Source organism: Cebus imitator, unplaced genomic scaffold (assembly GCF_001604975.1).
Source record: "Cebus imitator isolate Cc_AM_T3 unplaced genomic scaffold, Cebus_imitator-1.0 Scaffold44, whole genome shotgun sequence".
Taxonomy (NCBI): domain Eukaryota; kingdom Metazoa; phylum Chordata; class Mammalia; order Primates; family Cebidae; genus Cebus; species Cebus imitator.
This window is the reverse complement of record NW_016107359.1, coordinates 3,705,583-3,722,701: the sequence shown is the minus strand read 5'-3', so window position 1 is coordinate 3,722,701 and position 17,119 is coordinate 3,705,583. Positions and strand designations below refer to the sequence as shown.

Genomic DNA, 17,119 nt, shown 5'->3' with positions numbered 1-17,119 from the left:
AAAAAAAAAAAAAAAAAAAAAGAAATGTGAACTTAAGCTTTTTCAGTGGTCTTTCATCACAGGATCGTTGCAGTTTATAGCTGGAAGGGACATTAGAGATAATTTACACTAGGCTTATCATTCTTCAGGCAAAAAGCAGGCTCAGAAAGATGGATGAATTCACCGTGATCACACAGCTGACTGACCAGCCTTCTTGGCTTAGTTCAGGGCATTTTTCACTGTATCTTACTGCATTTGTTCTGCTTCTCTCTATATAAGTTTTTAGCTTCCCTTTCCAGTGACATTGTAAGTCAACCCCCAAACAGTTGGCACTTGAACATGGACCACCTATGGGTCTTCACTGGTCATTTTACATGTCTCTGTCATGTGTCTCTGACCTTAAAGCAGGTTTCTTAACGATGGGGACTGCATAATGATTTCAAAAGGCCACACAGACATTATTCTGTGTGATCCACACAACATCCCTATGAAATGTACAAGGCAGGAGCTCTCATTTACTTGTGGCAGGTAGAATCAGATTAAAAGCTAGACAATATATCTATAAAACTTCACAAGTTGTGTAATTTCTGGAACTTTTTTCCATTTGAAGAGTTAGGGGGGTAAGGAGGGAGATGAGAGCATGGTTCTAATTGCTTCCTTTTGTTTTCATAGTAGAATGTTTTAATGCAAGTTCATTTTGAAATGTTCACATGAATTTAACACTCGTAGCTTTTTCCCATGTAAAACCAGGCCTGGGGTAGGAAATGTCTTACCTCACTCCAGTTTCCAGTGATCCAATGTGCAGAGCTGTGGCCATTTGTGAGCTGCTTGTAATTGGAGGCATTCAGCAAAAAGCCCTCGGCAATCAGACTTGTTGCATCCTCCTCAGTCAGGAGTGGTTGAGAACTTTTTGTTTGACTCATGTTGTTTGGAAGTTCCAGGTGGTTATGGTTTGCTGTGTTTCCTGAGGGTTCTGGCTGGTGGTCTCCTCCCAGAGGGAGTAGAGTGTTGGCTGGTTTTTCAGTAACCATCCCCTCAACTCTGGGTGTCCCATTTTTGAGGGTACTGGGCCTTTGGCTGGGAAGTAGTCCTTCCTTCACTGTGCTGAAGAGTGACCGTGGAGACTCCCCGCTGAGATCTGGCGTTAGGGGAGGAGCAAGTGGCATTTCTGTACTTCTTTCCACTGGAGCATCACTTCCAGGTACTCTGATCTTGGTCCATATTACAGGGTTGCTTTCATCTTTGTCCTCAGGCTCTTCCCTGTCTTCCCCTGAACCACTGTGAATCTCCGTTTCTGGACCTTTGGTTAAGGTATTGTAAAACGGAGTCACAGCCCAAGTCATTGGGTTGCTGGAAGATGACAAGTCAGAGCTTCTTGTTGTTGTAGCTACAAGGCCTCCCTCCCAGGTAGGACCAGTATCTGAACTGGAAACATTTTTATCACTTGGCTGGATGCTCAAGGATGAGGAAGTGGGGATGGGCTGGGAAGTGCTTCCAGTGGAAGTGAGATAGTGAGAACTCAGCTCAGGTTGGGTTGAGCTATTTTGCCACTGTTTCCCATCTAGGTCTCCTTCTTTGGAGGCTGTGGTAGGACTAGGGCTGCTAATCGCTGGAGTGCTTGTGCTCATAGACTCAGGGCCGATAGGTGTGGTCAGCATTCTGGGCCTGGATGTAGGTGGAGGGATGGGCTTTAGGGGGTCTTGCTCAGGTGTCGGCGGGTTTTTTCCATTGAAAATTGTGCCTTTGTTGTGTTTCAGACCCCTCCGGCTGGATGGGCATTGCTGGAGGCCACACAGAGCTCTGCTGTTGGGTTTCCTTGTCACATCGCAGGGTTCATCATGGTTCTTGGCACACGTGATGCTGCGAATCCGCACTCCACCACCACAGGAAACAGAACACTAGAAAAGAGAAACAGCTGTTAGCCTGGTGAGAAAAGATGCTTTTTTCTCATGGTCAGGTTCATAACAGATCAAAAGAGGCCTGATGGAAGCTGAACTATACAGCTAAAATTGCCTGCTATCGCTACATTTTGTTTCTGTGCTCTTTCAGTTTTTCATGGAAATATGTATCTCCTGGAGACCAGCTGGGACTCAGACTCAACCGTTTATTCTTCACAAACTGAAAATTTAAATCATGATGTAGTCAAACTGCAGTCCCTTTGGGCTGTGAAAGGTGGAGGGTGGGATCCACAATGAGCGCCGTGGTTTACACAAGTTACTGAACCTTTTAAAGAGCTAGTAAGTCACATTGTCTCTTCTCTGGGATTGTGATTTTATTAAATCACAATCCCAGAGAAGAGTGATGTATAAAGTTTGCAAATTCTCTGGAATATTAAGTTAGGTACAAGGAACCTTTCCGTTTACATTTAAAAAGCAACTATCATAACTCACACATTTTTCCCGGGTACATTAAGCTCCATTTTTATTTGCCTGTGGCAGGTGGAATTAGATTAAAAGCTAGACAGTCATCACACTCACACAGGTGCATAGATCCAAGACCTATTCTAAAATTTAAAGGTACATAGTTAATCAAAGATAGGAGATAGCATTTCCCAAGGAGTTAGGTGAATCCCTTAGCATGGCCCTGAGGTACACAGTGCGGTACTGGTAGGTGCCCCTCCCCAATGTTCCCTTCACATCCTGTAGGCTGTGCTGAAGCCCAAGCAGCTAGACTGCCTTTGGGAGAATCCTAACAGAACAGGCCTTCCTCAGGATACATGGTAAATCATGTTCGTTGCATCAATTTCAACAACTGTGAATGGCACATATGGAGTTGCCATAAAACACTACATTTCTAGATATTTTGAAAAATCCATATTTTGCCAAACAGTTCAATTTTTAGCTCTCCTTTCCAACGGCATTTTAAGTCAACCACCAAACAGTTGGTACTTGAACACAGACCACCCGGGGTCTTCCTTGGCCGTTTTACATTTTTCTGTCATGTATCCCTGACCTCAAAGCAGGTTTCTTAAGGATTGGGACTGCACACTGATTTCAAAGGGCTTTGCAGACATTATTCTATATGATACACACAACGTCCCTATGAGATGTACAAAGCAGGAACTGCTATTCTGCCTTCCACAAGTGAGGAACCTGAGACCCAGGGACTCACTTGAAAGGCAGCAAATCAGTCACAGAATAAGCATTAGATTTATTCTACCCCGATTCCAAAACCTAGTGCAACACATTACAGAAGTAGCTGTCCATAGAGTTCACTCACTGACTTTCTATTTATGAAAAACTATCCAAAGACGAGAACTGTTTTTTTATTCATAATGGAATTCAGAATAGTTCCAAGGACACAGTGGTTACTTTGTACCTATTAATTCAGTGACTTTTTTACCTAGAAAAAATATTAGGAATGGAAAAATTCTCACTCATGAGCTTCTGCATTTAGTTGAAGACCCTTGCATTCTCAAGTTCTATTTTCAATTTTCTCTAAGCAGGAACATAATATTGTTGTAGAAAACCTCTCCTTTATTTTGTTTCAATCAAGCACAATCACTCACTGGTGTATAACAGCTCTGTAAAATCAGCTCTTTTGAAAAGCCGGAGATGCTGTGAGCACAGGAGAATGTATAGCTGAGGGAGTGGCCAACCGTGGATTTGGGTTCAACCAATAAAGCTGTGGATTTAAGATGTTCACAAAATATTAAAGCTGCTCCAAGATGGAACTTACAGATTTGTTTTGAAATAACAATACTAATAATAATTTGGGCGGAAATGATCCTTAATGCACACTCATTTCCCACCAAAGTGGAGGCTACCAACTGCAAATATCAGAGCCCACCAGGGAAGAAACAGTCTCTTCTGGCACTGTCCATGACTCACTTCTCCCTGGACCTGGAAAGGGAAGGCAGGAGGTATTTATTTTCCTGGTTTGCTGCACTACTTCTTCCCTTCTTGTGTAGAAAGATACTCTGTGCTCCATCTATTTTAGTCATTCTGAATCCCTCTCCATTTGTTACATTCTAATCTGAACTTCTTGGATTTTCAAATTGCTACTTTGTAAAATTTATCAGTTTTGTGTGTATGAACACATTTCCATACCGGCCACCTCAGGCAGGCTCAGTCTTCAGAGCTGATTGATAACGGAGGCTCCAGCTACTGCCAGCTCTCCTAAGGCAGCAAGTGGCCCTCTTTCGGCTTCCTTTTCCATGAGGTATTAGACTAGATAGTAACATAATAGGAAACGCTTTGATTTTTCTTTTCCTTCTCCTCTTTCCTTTTTTCTTTTTGGCTTGTTTTGATTTGAATGTTGCCAATATCTCTAAGGAAGTTAGCTTTACTTGTACACTTTTGCAAAATTTTTAAAATGCAAAAGTATAGGGGCATACCTCTCCACCTCCCCATTGAACTATTAAGTCAAAAAACTATAAAACCTCTGAGAAATAGCTTAAATTCCCTGATCTATCATATTAACTCCCTGCGTGATTCAGTGACTAAGCCTCAGCTTCTTCACCTGGAAACATAAACAGCAGCACCTACTTTGAAGGCTGCTCTGTGGATTACCTTCAACAATAGGCTTAACAGAGGTGTCACAATATATGAAGATAATTAGTGATTGAAAGCTATTATTATCACTGTTCTAATAATGATGTCGATAATAGTAATAGGGATCACAACAAAGGTCTTGGGGTTCACCGATTTCTACTGCCCTTGATGGTGACACACAGAAGTGTCTTATCAGGGAGGGGTGAAGTGAGCAGCTGTCTGGGTGAGGTAGGTGCAAGCACATGTCTACAAGATACTTGGAGACCCACACACCCCACTCTGGTTTATCGCCGGATGTTTTTAGATTCAGACTTTCTAGAGCTAACAGATGGATATGTGGTTTTCCAATTTACAAATAACAAGTACTAAGTAGTCTTCTGATGGTGTGAATTTGCTCAACCTAAAAGAGCAAGGCAGGAGTAAGGAATAACTACTGTATTAGGTCGTTTTCATGCTGCTGTGAAGAAATACCTGAGACTGGGAAATGTATAAAGGAAAGAGGTTTAATTGCCTCACAGTTCTGCATGGCTAGGGAGGCCTCAGGAAATTTATAATCATGGTGGAAAATGAAGCAAACAAGTCCTTCTTCACATGGCGGTAGGAGAGAGAAGTGCAGCGTGAAGAGGGGAAAGCACCTCATAAAACCATTAGACATCCTGAGGACTCACTATCACAAGAACAGCATGGGGGAACCGCTCCCATGATCTAATCATCCCTCACGAGGTATCTCCCTCAACACATGGGGATTACCATTTGGATTACCATTCAAGGTGAGATTTGGGTGGGGACACAGAGCCAGACCATTTCAGCTACTAGCTGGTTGCTAAGTTAAAATGCATTAGATTTTAATATTTTAAAACAGAAGATGGTTCTTGCAGAGGAGTCCCAAAGTAGCAGCCTAATGGCTATGTTTGGCCCACTGCCTTGTATTCTTTGGCCTGCTCAATCTTAAAACCTACTGACCCACCAACCAGAAAACAAAAACCAAAAGCCAAAATAGTAGCCAACATTTTAAAAATGAGCAATTTTATGTTAGTAAAATACCTGATTTTTTACTTCTTTCAGAAAGGCTGATAATCTTCATCTATTGCTGTCATTCTCAAATGGCAACCTAAAACCTGATTAATGAAGACCTGGGGTCTGGGAGTTTATACATTACTCAGCGTATCAACCTTCCATCCACATCTACTTTCCTTAACCAGCATACACTGAATCTTTCAAATAATCCAGATTGCCATTCCTTAGTTCTAGGGCACATTATGCCCATCTGAACAGTATTAGCTGTCTACCAAGCACATTGGGCCTGAACACAAATTTGCCTTTTCTCCTACTCACTGCAGAACAGGCAGTGCTGCTTTGTATTCAGCTCCACGCTTCTTCCAGTACATCTTCCAACTGTGTTTATCTCCTTAGGAGCTGTCAAGCCCTTCAGATGAGATAAATACAGTGCACACCACCACACTCCAAACCCATCTCAATTGGTAGTTTCAGAATTCTCCAAACGAACTTCAGCTATGATTACCGTGTGCCCTTACCTTGTAATTTTGAACCCTGGGCCAGGCAAGCAGCATGTTAACCTGTTAATGTGCTCTCCGGGAGTCATTTTGCCCTCACTTGTCACCACTCCTGGATTCAGGCCTCTTGTGGGGGAACCCACCGAGAAAGAGGTTTGCTGCCAAATTTGTCAACTCCACCCACTTGTGGTGCACTGTCGGGGGTGAGGAGGCTCACAATGGCACCAAGCTGTAATGCTGAGGAAGAATTTATTCAAAAACACAGTCGGAGTTTATCAGAGGGCTTGGGCTAATGGGCTGAGTAGAGAAACAGTGAATACTTCAGGGATTAAAACATTTAATGCACAATCTCAGAAATTTATAAATGAAGAATTAGATCTCATATAAACACCAGCTTTGAAAGTAAGCTAAAAAAAATAGGTATCTGTTATGGGTTGAATTGTGTCCCTCTCAAAAAAGATATGTCAAAATCCCAATACCCTTTAACCTCAGAATTTGACCTTATTTATTAGAGATAGCATCTTTAATGAGGTAATCAAGTTACAATAGGTCATGAGGGTGGGCCCTAATGGTATCCATATCAAAAGGGGAAATCTGAACACAGAGATCACAGGCAGGTAGACCGTCATGTGAAGATGAAGGCAGACGTTGGGGTGACGCATGTACAAGCCAAGGAGCACCAAAGATTGACATCAAGCCATCAGAAGCTGGGAGAAAGGCATGGAGCAATCCGCCCTCACAGCTTTCAGAAGGGAGCAACTTTGCCAATACCTTGATCTTGGATTTGTAGCCTCTGTGAGACAATAAATTCCTGTTGTTTAATCTGTCCAGTTTGTGGCACTTCACTGGGGCAGTCCTCAAAAACTAAGACAGTAGCCTAGATAATTTTTAAAAAATCAGACCTGATGAGAACAATCAACATAGCTCCCAGCTGGTTTTCTGTGAGTAGTTGTTGCAGAGGTGCCTATATCTGTTCTCCAGGAACCCTGGCAGAGTACAGGCTACTGATGCCTGGGAAGAACTGAGATGTTGACACTAATGACACTCCGCACCAAAAGATGGAGTGACAGAGTCAGAATATCAGATGGCCAGCCCCACAGAAGTGCCTGAAACTGGGGAATCTAGAGGGTCAGCGACTCTCAAAAATGTCCCTATCCCTCCATGCTCTCTCTTCCTTGGGTTGGCAGGGACTTTACATGAGTCTGGCTTTGCTTCCCATTTAGCAATAGACAAGCATTGCCACTTGCTGTCCTGCCTTCTGTGCCAAGAGCCAGAGATGGCTCATTTGTGAACATTAGCCTTCAGTCGATTGGGTCACTGGGCATTCCAACACCCCTGTGATCGGCTTTGTGCTTTATTGAGTCTCAGTACCTTGGTTAAGTAAATGTTTTGTTTGTGTGTTTTGAATGTTTTGTTTGTGTGTTTTTCAGGCACAGGAAGGGTCGATTAGAAATCTTCCTAACCTCTGGGTGTGTTTGCTTTTAGAGCCTCCACCCCACATCCCATCAAATATATTCAAATGCATCTCTCCTTTCAAGTGAAATGTAATCTTTTGCTATAAAAAAAGTTCAAAAGGCTTTATCATTTTTTTTCATTTCACTTTTAAAAAATGTTTATGGGCACATAGTAGGTATATATATTTATGGGGTGCATGGGATGTTTGGTACAGGCATGCGATGTGGAATAAGCACATCATAGAGAATGGGGTATCCATCCCTTCAGCATTTATCCTTGGAGTTACAAACAATATCATTATACTCTTTAAGTGATTTTAAAATGTGCAATTAAGTTATTATTGACTATAGTCACCTCATTGTGCTACCAAATAGTAGGTCTTATTCATTCTTTCTATTTTTTTTGCACCCACAAACTATTTCTTTATGGTTTGCACCCATTCCTACCTTCCCTGCAAACTCCCACTACTGTTTCTGGCCTCTAGTCACCATCCTTCTACTCTCTATGTCCATAAGTTCAATTGTTTTGATTTTTAGAGCCCTAAAGTGAGAAGATGCATTGTTTCTCTTTCTTGGCCTGGCTTATTTCACTTAACATAATGATGTCCAGTTTATCCACGTTGTTGCAAGTGACTGGATCTCATTCATTTGTATGACTGAATAGTACTCCATTGTGTATATGTACCACATTTTCTTTATTCATTTGTTGATGGACACCTAGGTTGCTTCCAAATCTTAGCTACTGTCAACAGTGCTGCAACAAACACAGGAGTGCAGATATCTCTTTGATAGACTGATTTCCTTTCTTTTTGGTATATACCCAGCAGTGGGATTGCTGGATCACGTGGTAGCTTAACTTTTACGTTTTTGAAGCATCTCCAAACGGTTCTCCATAATGGTTAAAATATTTACATTCCTACCAACAGTGTACAAGGTTCCCCTTTTCTCCACATCCTCAACAACATTTGTTTTTGCCCGTCTTTTGGATGTAAGCCATTTTCATTGGGGTAAGATGATAGCTCATTATAGTTTTGATTTGCATCTCTCTGATGATCAGTGATGTTGAGCACCTTTTCATATGCTTGTTGCTATTTGTGCTCCTTCTTTTGAGAAATGTCTATTCATCTTTTGTAAAAGGCTTTATTATTTTCCTGTGCTTTAGAAATTATTCAGTGAGGATAACATTTAATTTTGGGGAGGCTCTGATTTCTCAGCAATCATTATGCATAGTCTGAAATTCCAAAAAAAAAAAAAATGAGAAAAGCCAGTCTACAAATAATTTCCAAACATAAAACATTTCTTATAAATGTTAAGAGCTGTCATATCGCTACATTTTGCAGGTATTTGAGATGCCGTATGGCAAGGTGTTAAGAGTAGACCCTGTGCTATCTGTATTCAAATCCTGGCTCCAAGGCTTGGTGGTTATGTGACCTTAGACAAATTTTTAAACCTTTCAATGCCTCAGTTTCTTCACTTGTATTAATGAAATTGGGCTAAATAAGTCATGGTGAAGATTAAATGTGGTACTATTCACAATAGCAATGACTTGGAACCAACCCAAATGCCCATCAAGGATAGAATGGAAAAAGAAAATGTGGCACCTATACACCATGGAATACTATGCAGCCATAAAAAGGATGAGTTCATGTCCTTTGTAGGGACATTGTTGAAGCTGGAAACCATCATTCTCAGCAAACTGACACAAGAACAGGAAACCAAACATTGCATGTTCTCACTCATAATTGGGTGTTGAACAATGAGAACACATGGACACAGGGAGAGGAGCATCACACATTGGGGCCTGGTGGGGGTGGGGGTTTAAGGGAAGGATAGCAGGGGGTTGGAGGACAGGGGAGGGATGGCATTAGGAGAAATATCTAATGTAGATGACAGGGTGATAGATGCAGCAAACCACCATGGCATATGTATACATATGTAACAAACCTGCATGTTCTACACATGTACCCCAAAACTTAAAGTATAATAGTAAAAAATAGATTAAATGTGCTAATACCCATAAAAGTATTTAATAGATACATACATAATACATAGTCATAATACATACTAAATTCTTGGTATGTATTTGCTATTAACATGTAATTAAATATTGATTTCTGATTGTGCAGGGTCCTTTTGTTTTTATAGAAGCGATGCATGAGTTGTTTTTCAGGTCTCAAATAGTTGTGCAGGCCCTTGAAAAATCTGTAGGCCCTAAGCACTGCACTTACAGTGTTTCAAGCATAAAATGAAAGCTCCTTGAGCTCACAGAGGGGATAGGTAAAACTTAGGTGGCCACAGATCAATTCCTTCAGCACAGTTGGGTACAATTGATTGAGCAACGTTTGCAAAATCGGAGTAGCATGGAAAGTAGACCCTTGTCTTCTTGTCTGATAATAAGTTAGTGAACACTTACTATTTACCAGACACTATGCTAAGTGTTTGCATGAATTATCTTATTCAATTCTTACAATAATGCTATCTTTCTAAATGACAACAGGCTAAGAGAGAATTAACACTGGCTCAAGGCCACACAATTAGAGATTGCCGGGGATGGAAAACCTAGAAAAATTACTACCCATCATTACTATTAGTCTAGTTACTAGGAGAAACAACATGTTGGTTTATAGTTGAGGAAATGGAGGTCCTATAAGGAAAAATCATTTTCCTAAGACTGTATAATGTGCAATACAAGTTTATGCAATACAAGATCAGAACCAAGATGGCTCTCTGTGATCTCAGCCAGGGCTCCCCCCACTTCACTTTCTGCCAAGGATGCACAAATCAAACATCTATTAAGTACATGGTGGTTATCCATGTATCCATCCATCCAACCATCCAAGGAAAAAGATGGCACAGATTTTTACAAAGTATCTGCCTGAACATTCTCTAGTTATATCTTTGGAGCCATTATTAAAAATCTCATATAATTTTGGCAGTTTGTTTTAAAGCTTTCCTTGGGAATAGCAAAGGTGTATCCTGAAAAAGAGGTACCCTTCCATCTATCAGATAGAAAGAATTATGGAACCCACTGGGCTGCCCTTGTTGCCTAGTTGTCTGGATGCACTGGGTTAAACTGAAAGCTTCATTAAAATAACCCTGTTATTCACATGTTTAGCATGTTGCTGTCTGCTCCCAGGCATGGCCACAACTTCTAGTTCACCACTTCAGTGTCTAGAGCCCTTTTACTGTAAACTGCCTGAAATGCCTTTGGAAAGAGAAACTGTATAAACAAACAAACACATCCTGGCTTCTGGAGTGTGCTGTTTGTTACATTTACACATTTGAACCCAGGAAGCCATGCTCAAGGGCTGTGCCCTTACTACTAGACTGACTGCCTCTCACAAGGGACAAGGCATGTCCCTGAAATGATGTATCTAGGAAGTAAGCGAGTCACAATAACTTTGATACCTGGTCTTTATTTACAATAACTAGAATTCCCTTCTTTACCCTCTAAGCCCACAAAGTAGGGCGGGCAAAACTAGGATAAGATTCTTGGTAAAACCTGAGATTGGAGGTGAAAGTCAGGTATCATCTAGAACATGAGCTTAGAGAAAAGAGGCTGGTCACAGGGGGCAGAAAAGTCCTGCCTGGGGCAGCAGGGGAGAGAGAGCTCCCCTTTCTGATCCCTGCTGGCACAGGGATCAGTATACCAACCTGGCACAGCTGAGGCCACTCTCTCCTCCCTGCTTGAGTTGGTGGAGTGCTTTGATAAGGAAGGGAGCTCATGAATGTACCTTTTCTTTCTTCTCACTTAGGTCAGCCCAGGGAAGGTCATTTTATAGGAGTCTAAAGGCTGTCAGTTTTTGGGCCTTTTGGACCAGTAATCTTACAGTTCCAGATCACGCAGCGTGGCCCAAATGACACAGTGCAGAGCAAATGATGGCTGGAACACTATCTGCTTCAAATGATGTTGGTCTCTAGACAAAATCCAGCTGCTAAATACTGCCTGCCAACAATCACTATGTCACCTCTCTTTAAAAATGTATCTGGGCATAATTAGAATGTCAAAGACATTTCATCATGACAGCAAAGTTCATTAGAAGGTTATTAGTAGGACTGCAGAGATAAGACAGGAAGACCCATTTGATGAATATTTTGATACCGATTTAACTAAAAGCCCTTCTAATAACATCTTCTGAATGAAGGCATTGGCTCAGCCTTTCTGCTCAGCCCTGTCAAGTGGAAGCTAGAAACTGTCCGTGTGTGGTTCATCGACTATGCAGCAGCCTGTGTATGGAACCACAGACCTGAGTGCTTCTTACATCATGCCAACTTTTTGGTCTCTTGTTCTCCAGTTAAGATCTGTTACTGGGAGGGGGTGGGAAGTTAGGGGAGGGATAGCAGGGGATGGGAAGATTGGAGAGGGATAATATTAGGAGAAATACCTAATGTAGGTGACAGGGGGATGGGGGCAGCAAACCACCATGGCATGTGTATACCTGTGTAACAATCCTGCATGATCTGCACATGTACTCCAGAACTTAAAGTAAAATAAATAAATTTTAAACAAAGACATGTTACTATGCTTCCCATAAACATGAACACAATAAGAACACAGCCAAATCTGTAATTGCAATCCTCTGAAAAAGCATTAAGATGTTAGTAATTAGTAAATTCTAATTGACGAGAATTATTAACAGTTTTGGATGCGGCCAAGACATTTTTGGTAAACAGATTTAATAAACCAGTCACAATACTCCACTCAGCCTTATTTTGACAACACTGTAATTTACAGACACCTAGATTGCAGTGGACTAATAAGGCAGGCCAGCCAAATGCTGTGATTATACTCCCAGGAATAGCAAAAAGAATGTTTGGCTTATCACTGATGTGTGTACATACAAGGGTGCATGAATCAGTACTACGCCCATATTTGTATGTAGGTATATTTCTTTCATGTGTTATCTTTGTACTTCCTTTCCTTTCTTTCCTTTTTCTTTTTCTTTTCTGGATCCTATCTCTCCCATTGGATCGAAGTTCTTACCATCTAGGGACCATACTTTCTATTGCTTTTTTCTTTTAAAATTTCACCTAGATGGCCAAGAGAACATCCTGTACAGATTCAGAGGATAAGTAAACCTAAACTGTGGCATAAGATAATAAAATGGAGTCTTGGAAATAAGGTTTTATCAAAGCGGCTGTATTTAAATGAGTGTTTTGCTTTCAGATAGGTATCTTCGGAGATGGTATGTTTGCTTACACAAATTTTAAAATTCTTATTTCAGAGCACCTTTATAAGGTGAAAAGCAATCTCTCACATATTTATAATCAAATATTATTTTTTAAACACAAAGATTTTGATCACATTACTCATTTATCCATCAGGCTCCATTCTAATTGACTTTCTGTGGCATTCTCCTGAATCAGACGTTCTCCATTTTCTCCTGAGTCCTCCCAGGAGTTCCTAAAATATCCTGAGCAATGGTGGCATCATTGTTGTTAGTATTATTTTGGGACAGGGTCTTACTTTCTTTCCCAGGCTGGAGTACAGTGGCATGATATCAGCTCACTACAACCTCTCAATCTCCCAGGCTCAAGTGATCCTCTTGCTTCAGCCCCCACAAGTAGCTGGGACTACAGGCATGTGCCACCATGCCTGGCTAATTTTTTGTACTTTTCATAGAGATGGGGTTTTGTCATGTTGTTTAGGCTGGTCTCAAACTCCTAAGCTCAAGTGATCCTCCTGTCTCGGCCTCCTAAAGTGCTGGGATTACTGGTGCACGGCCAGTGGTAGCATTATTATGGGAAGCATATGGCTTCTCAAGGAAGCTCAAAAGATGCTCTGGCCTGTTAAGTTTTTAAAAAACAGGTATGCACCGGGGTCTGTTGGTGGGGGAATAGGGGAGGGACAGCGGTGGGTAGGGAGTTGGGGAGGGATAAGATGGGGAGAAATGCCAGATATAGGTGATGGGGAGATGGAGGCAGCAAACCACATTGCCATGTATGTACCTATGCGACAATCCAGCATGTTCTGTACATGTACCCCAGAATCTAAAGTGCAGTTAAAACAAAACCAACCAAACAAACAAAACAGGCATGTTCTAGTCATTCCTTAGGTTGTTGGCTGAGCTGCACAGAGGGAAGCAGAGCTGAGGCCCCTGGAGACTGTGGGGCCTTCCACTGATAACTGGGAGTACAAGGCCTGACGAAACCAGATTTCACAGTGATCCAAAGAAAATTAAAGCCTGGGAGCTTTCCATAACTTTCCAGCTTACTGATTTCCAATTATAGTCAGATAATTAGATCAAATTAATTTGGGGAAAATGCAACATTTATTTGAACATACGTGGTTAATAATAGATGTTTTAAACCTTGGTCTGGTTTGGCCTTGACATATGGTGAACAGCTGGATAATTTGAGGGAATTTTTCTTAGTGTCAAGTGACACCCCTTTGGTTTCGGGTGACTACAGTGATATGCTGGTCAATGTTTTATAAACCACTTTCGGAGTGTGTGGGAGGTCCCTGATCTGCTACCAGTGGTTTAACAACGGGCCCAGCCAAACTTCTGATGATTTATTAATTAGTGGTCGTGATCCTGTACCGAGGGTCTACCTCACCCTTGTCAGGTAGTAAGCTGACCACTGAGCAAATGAGAGCAAGATCCCGTGTGAATGGAAAATAAGCACTGGACACAGCAGGAAATGCAGGAGACAGGCCAGAGGGGAGGAATGCTGGCTATTTTGGAGTTTTACCTAGGGTCACTTTGGATTAGATAATGAGAAGGAAGGCAGGGGCTGATGAAGCATAAATAATGCCAGTTTCCCGTCTGAGTCCGGAGCTCACCTCACTCCAGTTGCCCACTGTCCAGTCCGAGGGGCACAGGATGTCTCTGTTACAGGAAAGGAGGGTCTTGGGCTTCAGCAGGTGCTGGCAGTCTGTGGGCGGGAGAGCCTGCTCGTCAGAGCCCATGGTCTGGATGCACAGCACGGTTCGCTTCTTCTCTCCGTGGGGCCCACATGTCGCTGAGCATGCTTCCCACTCCCCTGCCCACCACCTGCAGGCAGACATGGACAAGTGAGAGAAGATCACCAACTTACACATACATTCCATTCAACCATTGAGAAAGCAGGGGTGGAAATGCAGACCACAGGGCTGGGAGGGACATGGAGACCCTCCAATCCACTAGGGGGCGTGCTGCAGGCAGGGCCACGGTGTCTTCTATCACAGCTCCAGAGGCTCAGCAGAACACATGGCATAAGCAGTTGCTAAATAAGCATGTTTTTGAATGAGAAAAAAATATATATGCATGCCCTGTCTGTTCAGTAAGAAAACTTGAGGTCCAGGGTTCTGCTGTGCAACTTTAAGCAGGTTTAAGCTTCACTTTCTCATCTATTCAATGGATGTAAAAATATTTTTTCTTTGTATGAATGTTGTGTTGTGCATTAAATGAAAGACCAATTCATGTAAAGTGTATAGTACAGAACCTGACACATAACAAGAACTCAAGCATTTGTTACAATTTATTGTTATTTTGACCATGCTATTGAGTAAAAGAGTCCAATTAGACTCTAGGTCTCCTGGCTCTTAACTGAATGTAAAGTAGGTACTTAAACACAAATTTTTAAATTATGTAGGAGGTGATCAATTGGGGACATTGCCTTTATTTATTTATTTTTTATCTCCTGCAGTCTAATTGTTAATATTTTCACTGGTCCCTTTGATAAGAAATGAGTAGAAAAATAATAAACTTAAATCATTTCTTACTCAAGAATCTGGGATGTGGGCCCACTTGTTACATAAAAGTCATTTTTGAAAATGGCAGGAAGCCATCTCTTGTCTCTCTTCTCCATTATTGTGCAAATCTTCCCCAATACAGAAGACAGAACAAGTGTCTTCACCCAGTGTGGTTTCGGTCCATTATTGTTCTACGTACAGCCCACTTGTTCATCCCTTCACATAGTAATAAGTGGAACACTTCGATTTTTCATGGGAAAATAGTACACTGGGCGAAGTCCTTCATTCCTAACTTCAAGAAAGCCTCCTGATTTGAGACAGCATTCTGTTTTGCTAATTTTGAAGAAGATAAAACTTTTTATTTTTATTTACTAAATATTGAATTTATTTATGTAGAATTTCTTTTGATTGTCACACTTTTAATCTCAAGTTAAAAATATCAGAAGAAAGCAATTCTTCAATTCTACCGTATTCTTCAGTTAATAAGTAATTGAGATTACTTACTTATTGTTTAGTGTTTAACATCAGTGGATAAAGAGCTAATAATATTGGAACAGTATGATGTGAAACCAAATAAGTGCCCAACCGTATTAACCTAATTACTTTGTTTTACCTCTGACTTCTCTAAAGGAGGCCAGGCCAAGGGAATATATAAAATGCCATTTTGTAGCCCTTAGTCTGAGTTGATTGAAAGCCTAATGTACCTAAGTACTTGCTACAGGGCTTTCAGCTATATCACCACACAGTGATAATGGACCTTCTTGTTTTCTCTTCCTGGAGTTTTCTCTACAGTCCCTTGGGGGACATATTGCCTGTGCTTTTGCTATGGTCTAAATGTGTTCCCAAAAACATACGTGTTAGAAACTGAATTCTGGATATAATAGCGTTGATAGATGGGCTCTGATGGGAGGTGTTTAGGTTGTGAGGGCTTTGCCATCATGAATGGATTAAGGCCACTTGCAAAAGGATTTGGGGGGTGGTTTACCCTTTCAGTCTTCTATATGAGGTCATGGATGTTTGTCCTCTGTTGCCCTTCCTCTTTCAGCCTTATGAGGGTGCAGCAAGAAGGCCCTCGCCAGATCAAATGCTGGTACCCTGATCTTGGCCTTCCAATCTCCAGAACTGTGAGAAATGTTTCTTTTTAAAAGAAATTTATTTTTTATTTTTATAGAGAAAGGGTATTTCTATGTTGCCTAGGCTAGTCTCGAACTCCTGAGCTCAAGTGATCCTTCTGTCTTGGCCTCCCAAAGTGCTGGCATTGCAGAGTGAGTCACCCTAGTTGACCAAGAAATAAAGTTGTTCTGTATAAATTACCCAGTCTGTGGCATTCTGTTATAGCAACACAAAATGGACTCAGCTTAGTCTTAGTCTCACAAGATTAAAGTGAAAACCATCTTTTTTTTTTTTCCTGTAAAGGTCTTCCAGGCCCAGGGCTCAGGAGCCACGGCCAAGTTTTTCTCTGCTGTCCATCTCATTCTTTTAGGTGTTTGCCATAATCCCGCCTCTTGTAGGGGATTTCTAATAGAATACTGTTTTTATATTTATGGGAGATTTTATGTTTTATCTAAATGCCTGTTCTCAGTGTGTGTGTGTGTGTGTGTGTGTGTGTGTGTGTGTGTACACGTGCCTATGTTTCAGATCCTTGGAGAGCCTGTAGTTGTTCCGGAATTCTGGAAAAGTTTACTGTAGTTTGGATACGAGTCTTCTCTGAGATCAAGTAGAAGGAGTGGGTTAGAGACTCTCTGAACCTCTCTTTTATCTTTAAAAGAACCCCTCTTTTATCAGTACCTGCTCCAACAGCTCTGACCGCCAATGAAACAGGACACCTCACTCTTTCTAACCTTCATTACTCAGATAACTGAAAGTCCAAATCTGAATTAGTTAAACTCTTGCTCAGAATAGTAATTTCCTTTAAAAAATCAATTTTTATAATGATCATCTTTCTTTGTACTAATCTTTTTCCTCATAGAATTTACATTCCAAAATTCAATTCAACTGACCACT

General features: G+C 41.3%; 1 protein-coding gene across 1 annotated transcript in view; it reads right to left on the bottom strand.

The window, feature by feature from the left end:
* The window catches only part of LOC108303007 (A disintegrin and metalloproteinase with thrombospondin motifs 12-like), a 237,788-nt gene that overhangs the window by 34,645 nt on the left and 186,024 nt on the right, over positions 1–17,119 (bottom strand). The window contains exons 19-20 of the mRNA XM_037737886.1: positions 14,225–14,435; positions 753–1,877 (exon numbers count right to left, since the gene is read on the bottom strand). Of these exons, the coding sequence (XP_037593814.1) occupies positions 753–1,877; positions 14,225–14,435 (1,336 nt within the window). The remainder of the gene's footprint in view (positions 1–752; positions 1,878–14,224; positions 14,436–17,119) is intronic.